Consider the following 9,939-nt stretch of genomic DNA (forward strand, 5'->3'; position numbering starts at 1 on the left):
ACTCTTATAGTGTAAATATATTATCAGTCATCTATAATACTGCTGTGATATTGTGATATATGATTTCATGTACATCATGTGATTTATGACATCGCTCTATATCAATAAAAACGTCTTGACTACATTTGATCAGTTTATTTATTGGACCAATCAGCTGCTGCTTTATAACAAATGTTTATTTCTTCACTTGATGCATCAACAGAAGTTCATTCATTCATTTTTAGTATTCATGATGTCATTAATAAGCATTTATTACAAAGGGAACCACCTCATACATTAGGAAGAAGTTAATCAATAATTATTAATGAATCAGTTAATTCATCTTTGTTCCAAATAAAACACCAACAACAGCTGGTTCAGATGTTTAAGAATTTATTAACATTAGATTACTAATAAAACAATAATAATAATAAAACAATAATAATAAAAACAATAATAATAAAAACAATAATAATAAAACAATGATAATAAAAACAATAATAATAAAAACAATAATAATAAAAACAATAATAATAAAAACAATGATAATAATAAAACAATGATAATAAAACAATAATAATAAAAACAATAATAATAAAAACAATGATAATAAAAACAATGATAATAAAAACAATAATAATAAAAACAATAATAATAAAAACAATGATAATAAAAACAATGATAATAAAAACAATAATAATAAAAACAATGATAATAAAAACAATAATAATAATAAAACAATAATAATAAAACAATAATAATAAAACAATAATAATAAAAACAATGATAATAATAAAACAATGATAATAAAACAATAATAATAATAAAACAATAATAATAAAACAATAATAATAAAAACAATGATAATAATAAAACAATGATAATAAAACAATGATAATAGAGAGTGAGAATCTAATTACTAGTTTTACAGCACAAAGCAACGTTCATCGTCATGGTTTCATTCATTTAATCACAACTATAAACTTTACACTGTAAAACACAGAATTCATTATTTAGGCCATGATGTCACATCCTGACCTCATTCAGTAAAATCTACATCCCATAATTAACATGAATAAACAGACAGAATCACTGCTGTTCTTATGATTGGATGAGTAATTATTACTACATACGTTTATCAATATATCATCTTTACAGTAATATATATATATATAAGTTCATGTTTGCATTAATACAACATGTTAAATATCACAGCTGTGTTACAGGATTCATCTGATCATGAGTTTTTATCTGCTGAGGTTTGACTGGAGAAGATCATTATTCACTAAAGTAGACATTTAATACCTGTTATTATTAATATATCAGTATTTACACCATGAACACATTAAAATAGACTGAGAGGAGAGAGAGGATGGGCTGTAAGTTATAGCAGATGATCAATGATCAATGATCAATAATCAATGATCAATAATCAATGATCAATAATCAATTATCAATGATCAATAATCAATAATCAATAATCAATGATCAATAATCAATAATCAATAATCAATAATCAATAATCAATGATCAATGATCAATAATCAATAATCAATGATCAATGATCAATAATCAATAATCAATGATCAATGATCAATAATCAATAATCAATAAACAATGATCAATGATCAATAATCATCTGCTCATTGATCATTGATCATTGGTCTAAGGTGTGATCAGCTTCCTCCTCCTCTTCCTCCTCTTCATCATCAGTTTACTGTAAATGATTAAAACACAAGCTGCAGCTCAGAAGTCATGCTCAGTGGTGACATCATCATACTCTCCATCCAATCCCTGATCTCCTCCATCACGCTGGCTGGTCTCCATGGAGACGGCGGGTCTGTTTCCTGTGGGCGGAGTTAAGAAGGAGTTGAGATGGAGGTATGAAGTAAAACATGAATGAGTGTGTGTGTGTGTGTGTGTGTGTTTGTTTGTGTGTGTGTGTGTGTGTGTGTGTGTGTGTGTGTGTGTGTGTGTGTGTGTGTGTGTGTGTGTGTTTGTACCTGTCCTCCTGCTGCGGTAGATGGAAACCATCAGGACAGAACTGATGCAGTACGGACTGATGACCACTAGATGGCACAAGAGTCTGACCACAGAGAGACAGAGAAGAGGAGGAGGAGGAGGAGGGGAAGGAGAGGAAGGAGGAGGAGGAGGAGGAGGAGGAGGAGGGGAAGGAGAGGTAGCAAGGGGAGCTGGAGGAGGAATCAGTAGATTGTGGTTCAGTGCAGTGATCAGTTTATTAACTCTACTGTCATATAAACAGGAAGTGATGTCAGTGTACTGACCTTTGACCCTCAGCCTGCTCCTTGCAGATTCTACATTCTGATTAACACACGAGTAGAAACCTTCATCAGACTGTTGGACCTTACTGATGATTAACTCTCCTTTAGAGGAACCTGTAACAGCTTTACCGTCCTTTAATAATGTAAATGCTGGTGTGGAACCATCTCTGGTCCTACAGCGCAGAGTGACATCACTTCCTGTCAGCACAGGAAGAGCAGGAATCTCCAGCTTAAAGGTAAGATCTGAACAACAGACAGAGACACATAGGGTTAGGGTTACAGTTACATAGAGACAGAGTTACAGTTACATAGAGACAGAGTTACAGTTACATAGAGACAGAGTTACAGTTACATAGAGACAGAGTTACAGTTACATAGAGACAGAGTTACAGTTACATAGAGACAGAGTTACATAGAGACAGAGTTACATAGAGACAGAGTTACATAGAGACAGAGTTACATAGAGACAGAGTTACATAGAGACAGAGTTACAGTTACATAGAGACAGAGTTACATAGAGACAGAGTTACAGTTACATAGAGACAGAGTTACAGTTACATAGAGACAGAGTTACAGTTACATAGAGACAGAGTTACAGTTACATAGAGACAGAGTTACAGTTACATAGAGACAGAGTTACAGTTACATAGAGACAGAGTTACAGTTACATAGAGACAGAGTTACAGTTACATAGACACAGAGTTACAGTTACATAGAGACAGAGTTACAGTTACATAGAGACAGAGTTACAGTTACATAGAGACAGAGTTACATAGAGACAGAGTTACAGTTACATAGAGACAGAGTTACAGTTACATAGAGACAGAGTTACAGTCACATAGAGACAGAGTTACAGTTACATAGAGACAGAGTTACATAGAGACAGAGTTACAGTTACATAGAGACAGAGTTACAGTTACATAGAGACAGAGTTACAGTTACATAGAGACAGAGTTACAGTTACATAGAGACAGAGTTACATAGAGACAGAGTTACAGTTACATAGAGACAGAGTTACAGTTACATAGAGACAGAGTTACAGTTACATAGAGACAGAGTTACAGTTACATAGAGACAGAGTTACATAGAGACAGAGTTACAGTTACATAGAGACAGAGTTACATAGAGACAGAGTTACAGTTACATAGAGACAGAGTTACAGTTACATAGAGACAGAGTTACATAGAGACAGAGTTACATAGAGACAGAGTTACAGTTACATAGAGACAGAGTTACAGTTACATAGAGACAGAGTTACAGTTACATAGAGACAGAGTTACATACAGACAGAGTTACAGTTACATAGAGACAGAGTTACAGTTACATAGAGACAGAGTTACAGTTACATAGAGACAGAGTTACATAGAGACAGAGTTACAGTTACATAGAGACAGAGTTACATACAGACAGAGTTACAGTTACATAGAGACATAGTTACAGTTACATAGAGACAGAGTTACAGTTACATAGAGACAGAGTTACAGTTACATAGAGACAGAGTTACAGTTACATAGAGACAGAGTTACAGTTACATAGAGACAGAGTTACAGTTACATAGAGACAGAGTTACAGTTACATACAGACAGAGTTACAGTTACATAGAGACAGAGTTACATAGAGACAGAGTTACATAGAGACAGAGTTACAGTTACATAGAGACAGAGTTACAGTTACATAGAGACAGAGTTACAGTTACATAGAGACAGAGTTACAGTTACATAGAGACAGAGTTACATAGAGACAGAGTTACAGTTACATAGAGACAGAGTTACAGTTACATAGAGACAGAGTTACAGTTACATAGAGACAGAGTTACAGTTACATAGAGACAGAGTTACATAGAGACAGAGTTACAGTTACATAGAGACAGAGTTACAGTTACAGACAGAATCATATCTACCAGTAACTGTGATGTTGATCTCTTCACTTCTCTCTCCAGATCTTTCACACCAGTAAACTCCAGAATCTGAGTTGGGAGAGAGACTTGAGATGATGCAGTTAGAACCCACAATCTTCCCAAAGCGTTGATCACCATCACCACACTGTCTAGTCTCTTCTTTAGTCCCTCCTCTTGTTGTCCTCTTCACCGTCCATCCATCAGCTGTCTGTCCGTCTTCATCACAGCTCAGAGTCAGTGGACCCTCTCTGATGAAGAACTGCTGAAGGTCTGGACTGACTCTCAGAGAGACTGAAGGACACACACACAGATTATTAGAGTCACTGCAGTCACTTATTCAGAGGAAGTTGATGGGAACCGTCATCGTCATGGTTACAGTAAAAAGCAGGTGGTTAGGATCAGTGGACGATGGCGGTTCAACAGGTTTTAAGGACTGATGGTTGTTGTTGGGAGCTGGAACTCACCTGCTGAATCAGTGGGACCAGACAGCAGCAGCACAGACACACCTGCAGCAGGAGGACAGGGTTACTGCAGGTCAGAGGTTACTAAAGGTTACTACAGGTCAGAGGTTACTACAGGTCACTACAGGTCAGAGGTCACTACAGGTCACTACAGGTCAGAGGTTACTACAGGTCAGAGGTTACTACAGGTCACTACAGGTCAGAGGTTACTACAGGTCACTACAGGTCACTACAGGTCAGAGGTTACTACAGGTCAGAGGTTACTACAGGTTACTACAGGTCAGAGGTTACTACAGGTTACTACAGGTCAGAGGTCACTACAGGTCAGAGGTTACTACAGGTCACTACAGGTCAGAGGTCACTACAGGTCACTACAGGTCAGAGGTCACTACAGGTCAGAGGTTACTACAGGTCACTACAGGTCAGAGGTTACTACAGGTCAGAGGTTACTACAGGTCACTACAGGTCAGAGGTCACTACAGGTCACTACAGGTCACTACAGGTTACTACAGGTCAGAGGTTACTACAGGTCACTACAGGTCAGAGGTTACTACAGGTCACTATAGGTCAGAGGTTACTACAGGTCACTACAGGTCAGAGGTTACTACAGGTCACTACAGGTCAGAGGTCACTACAGGTCAGAGGTTACTACAGAGGTCACTACAGGTCATAGGTTACTACAGGTCACTACAGGTCAGAGGTCACTACAGGAGTCAATGAGTGAATGAGTGAATGAGTGAAGGAGAGAATGAGTGAAGGAGTGAATGAGTGAAGGAGTGAAGGAGAGAATGAGTGAATAAGTGAATGAGTGAAGGAGAGAAGGATCTGAGGAGTGAATGATTGAAGGAGTGAAGGAGTGAAAGAGTGAATGAGTGAAGGAGAGAATGAGAGAAGGAGTGAATGAGTGAATGAGAGAATGAGAGAATGAGTGAATGAGAGAATGAGTGAATGAGTGAATGAGAGAATGAGTCAAGGAGAATGAGTGAATGAGTGAATGAGAGAATGAGTGAATGAGTGAATGAGTGAAGGATAGAATGAGTGATGAGTGAAGGAGAGAATGAGTGAATGAGTGAATGAGTGAAGGATAGAATGAGTGATGAGTGAAGGAGAGAATGAGTGAAGGAGAGAAGGATCTGAGGAGTGAATGAGTGAATGAGTGAATGAGTGAAGGATAGAATGAGTGAAGGAGTGAAAGAGTGAATGAGTGAAGGAGAGAATGAGAGAAGGAGTGAATGAGTGAATGAGAGAATGAGAGAATGAGTGAATGAGAGAATGAGTGAATGAGTGAATGAGAGAATGAGAGAATGAGTGAATGAGTGAATGAGAGAATGAGTGAATGAGTGAATGAGAGAATGAGTGAATGAGTGAATGAGTGAAGGATAGAATGAGTGATGAGTGAAGGAGAGAATGAGTGAAGGAGAGAAGGATCTGAGGAGTGAATGAGTGAATGAGTGAAGGAGAGAATGAGTGAATGAGTGAATGAGAGAATGATTGAATGAGTGAAGGATAGAATGAGTGAATGAGTGAATGAGAGAATGATTGAATGAGTGAAGGATAGAATGAGTGAATGAGTGAATGAGAGAAGGATAGAATGAGTGATGAGTGAATGATTGAAGGAGTGAAGGAGAGAAGGATCTGAGGAGTGAAAGAGTGAATGAGTGAATGAGTGAAGGAGAGAATGAGTAAATGAGTGAATGAGTGAAGGATAGAATGAGTGATGAGTGAATGATTGAAGGAGTGAAGGAGAGAAGGACAATGAGTGAAGGATTGAAAGAGTGAATGAGTGAATGAGTGAAGGAGAGAATGAGTCAAGGAGAATGAGTGAATGAGTGAATGAGTGAATGAGAGAATGAGTCAAGGAGCATGAGTGAATGAGTGAATGAGAGAATGAGAGAATGAGTCAAGGAGCATGAGTGAATGAGTGAATGAGAGAATGAGTGAATGAGTGAATGAGTGAATGAGAGAATGAGTCAAGGAGCATGAGTGAATGAGTGAATGAGAGAATGAGTGAATGAGTGAATGAGTGAAGGATAGAATGAGTGATGAGTGAAGGAGAGAATGAGTGAAGGAGTGAATGAGTGAAGGAGTGAAAGAGTGAATGAGTGAAGGAGAGAATGAGTGAATGAGTGAATGAGAGAATGAGTGAATGAGTGAAGGATAGAATGAGTGAATGAGTGAATGAGAGAATGAGTGAATGAGTGAAGGATAGAATGAGTGATGAGTGAATGATTGAAGGAGTGAAGGAGAGAAGGATCTGAGGAGTGAATGATTGAAGGAGTGAAGGAGAGAAGGATCTGAGGAGTGAATGAGTGAAGGAGTGAAAGAGTGAATTAGTGAATGAGTGAAGGATAGAATGAGTGATGAGTGAATGATTGAAGGATAGAATGAGTGATGAGTGAATGAGTGAAGGAGTGAAAGAGTGAATGAGTGAAGGATAGAATGAGTGAATGAGTGAATGAGTAAATGAGTGAATGAGTGAATGAGAGAATGAGTGAAGGAGTGAAAGAGTGAATTAGTGAATGAGTGAAGGATAGAATGAGTGATGAGTGAATGATTGAAGGATAGAATGAGTGATGAGTGAATGAGTGAAGGAGTGAAAGAGTGAATGAGTGAAGGATAGAATGAGTGAATGAGTGAATGAGTAAATGAGTGAATGAGTGAATGAGAGAATGAGTGAATGAGTGAAGGATAGAATGAGTGATGAGTAAATGAGTGAAGGAGTGAATGAGTCAAGGAGAATGAGTGAATGAGTGAAGGAGAGAAGGAGTGAATGAGTGAATGAGTGAATGAGTCAAGGAGAATGAGTGAAGGAGAGAAGGAGTGAATGAGTGAATGAGAGAATGAGTGAAGGAGTGAATGAGTGAATGAGTGAATGAGTGAATGAGTCAAGGAGAATGAGTGAAGGAGAGAAGGAGTGAAGGAGTGAATGAGAGAATGAGTGAAGGAGTGAATGAGTGAATGAGTGAAGGAGTGAAGGAGAGAATGAGTGAAGGAGAGAAGGATTGAATGGGTGAATGAGTGAAGGAGAGAAGGAGTGAAGGAGAGAAGGAGTGAATGAGTGAATGAGTCAAGGAGAATGAGTGAAGGAGAGAAGGAGTGAATGAGTGAATGAGAGAATGAGTGAATGAGTGAAGGAGAGAAGGAGTGAATGAGTGAAGGAGAGAATGAGTGAAGGAGTGAAGGAGAGAATGAGTGAATGAGTGAAGGACTGAAGGAGTGAATGAGTGAAGGAGAGAAGGATCTGAGGAGTGAAGGAGTGAATGAGTGAATGAGTGAAGTGAATGAGTGAATGAGTGAATGAGTGAATGAGTGGAGTGAATGAGTGAATGAGTGGAGTGAATGAGTGAATGAGTGAATGAGTTAATGAATGAGTGAATGAGTGAATGAGTGAAGGATCTAAGTAGTGAAGGAGTGAATGAGTGAATGATCTAAGGAGTGAAGGAGTGAATGAGTGAATGATCTAAGGAGTGAATGAGTGAATGAGTGAAGGAGTGAATGAGTGAATGAGTGAATGAGTTGGACTCACCGAGCAGCAGACACACAGTTGAAGTCTTCATGTCTGGATGAGGAGTGGCCGTCACTTCTGCTTTTCTTCTTCTCTAAACTCAGAACAATACAAACACGCTTTACGTCACTTCCTGATTTCTTTCTTTGTCTTCAGCAGTTTGAACGTTGATCAGCTGATCAGCTCAGACTGTCGCCTAGCAACCAGTCAGCCAGAGATCAATACATCACTTCAGACTTCTGTTATAATCAATATCTGATCAATACTATGATGATGAGCTGGTTCCACAGTAACAGGAAGCCCATATAAGGTGAATCACCAGCAGCATCAACTTCCTGTTTAACCACCATCGTCATGGTTACAGTAAAAACCTCGTGGTAAGAATCAGCAGGAGGTCAGAGGTCACTACATACTGGGAACACTGGTTTACTAGTGTTTCTGGGTTAATGGTGATACTGGTTTACTGGTGTTTCTGGGTTAATGGTGATACTGGTTTACTGGTGTTTCTGGGTTAATGGTGATACTGGGAACACTGGTTTACTAGTGTTTGTGGGTTAATGGTGATACTGGGAACACTGGTTTACTAGTGTTTGTGGGTTAATGGTGATACTGGGATGGGTTGCTGGTTGTTCTGGTGTCAGTGGGTCCAGGCTGAGATGCAGCAGACATGGAGGAGGGACTTTAGTTGGAGCATCACACCTAAACCAGTAGAGATGAGAGAGCGTAGAAGCAGATAACAGAAAGCAGAAGTTCAGTCAGTAACTTCCTGTTTGTGATCCGTCTGTTATCAGTGATCAGCTGTTTCCTTCCTCTTCTCTTTGTTCCTGTCTTCATCTCTTTACCATTTAAGGACATTTAGTGAGTAAAGGTTGGTCAGTTCCTGTTAATGCTGAGTCATCATCTCATTACAGTTAAAGCTGCTCCTCTGGTTCAGACTCATGTTATAATTATTAAAACCTACAAATAAAACTAGTAATCAGACAGCTGGGAATATGAACAGAAGTCCAGCTGCTATGTGAGCGTCTACAGTCTACAACACACTGACCCACCGAACCTCATCCAGGCCTCTGGTGACTGCAGACAGAACCAGTACCAAGAAGAGAGACAACATCTGTCACTGTGACTTTAAACATGCTTTATTCAACTCAACTTTATTTATAAAGCACTTTAAAACAACCACAGCTGCAACAAGGTGCTGGACACACATATATAAAACAATGAACTAGAAATACTTCAACCTTTAAATGACTGAGTGAATGAGTGAAGGAGTGAATGAGTGAAGGAGTGAAGGAGAGAATGAGTGAAGGAGAGGAGTGAAGGAGAGAATGAGTGAAGGAGAGGAGTGAATGAGTGAATGAGTGAAGGAGAGAAGGAGTGAAGGAGAGAAGGAGAGGAGGAGAGGAGTGAATGAGTGAAGGAGTGAAGGAGAGAAGGAGTGAAGGAGAGAAGGAGAGAAGGAGTGAAGGAGAGAAGGAGAGAAGGAGAGGAGTGAATGAGTGAGTGAATGAGTGAATGAGTGAAGGATCTAATGTACAGGAAGATAAAACAATGAACTAGAAATACTTCAACCTTTAAATGACACATTAACAGACTGTGTGGACTAAGAGATAAAGCAGCATGGCTTCATTACAACATTTAGAGACGGTGAAGCTTTGTGTCAAACCTGAAGGTGAACCAGTGATTATTAAAGCCAGACCGGTGCCCAACGCCATCCGACCCGAGCTGGAGACTGAGCTGGTTAACCATGGTGCAGCCAGACCTGTGGAGGGTTAAGGTTAGGGTTACCCTCCACCCTAACATGTGGAGGGTTAGGGT

At 39.0% G+C, this 9,939-nt stretch overlaps 1 protein-coding gene across 1 annotated transcript; it reads right to left on the reverse strand.

The window, feature by feature from the left end:
• Positions 1 to 1,570: 1,570 nt before the first annotated feature.
• LOC133977053 (hemicentin-1-like) lies at positions 1,571 to 8,480 on the reverse strand. The gene is made up of 7 exons (XM_062415194.1): positions 8,391 to 8,480; positions 8,146 to 8,218; positions 4,623 to 4,664; positions 4,162 to 4,449; positions 2,265 to 2,504; positions 1,983 to 2,065; positions 1,571 to 1,826 (listed from the first exon to the last, which is right to left on the reverse strand). Exons 1-6 carry the CDS (start codon positions 8,478 to 8,480, stop codon positions 2,049 to 2,051), a joined length of 750 nt encoding a protein of 249 aa, XP_062271178.1. The 3' UTR covers positions 1,571 to 1,826; positions 1,983 to 2,048.
• Between the last annotated feature and the right edge of the window lie 1,459 nt (positions 8,481 to 9,939).

The sequence above is a fragment of the Scomber scombrus genome, unplaced genomic scaffold (assembly GCF_963691925.1).
Source record: "Scomber scombrus unplaced genomic scaffold, fScoSco1.1 SCAFFOLD_145, whole genome shotgun sequence".
Taxonomy (NCBI): Eukaryota; Metazoa; Chordata; class Actinopteri; order Scombriformes; family Scombridae; genus Scomber; species Scomber scombrus.

Bases quoted from the DNA above. Each gene is read 5' to 3' on its own strand.
- LOC133977053 (XM_062415194.1), bottom strand. From the start codon at position 8,480: ATGACGATGGTGGTTAAACAGGAAGTTGATGCTGCTGGTGATTCACCT. The intron at 4,665-8,145 runs GTGAGTCCAACT...CTCCTGCTGCAG, and splicing joins AACTGTGTGTCTGCTGCTCG to GTGTGTCTGTGCTGCTGCTG. The intron at 4,450-4,622 runs GTGAGTTCCAGC...TGTGTCCTTCAG, and splicing joins TGGTCCCACTGATTCAGCAG to TCTCTCTGAGAGTCAGTCCA.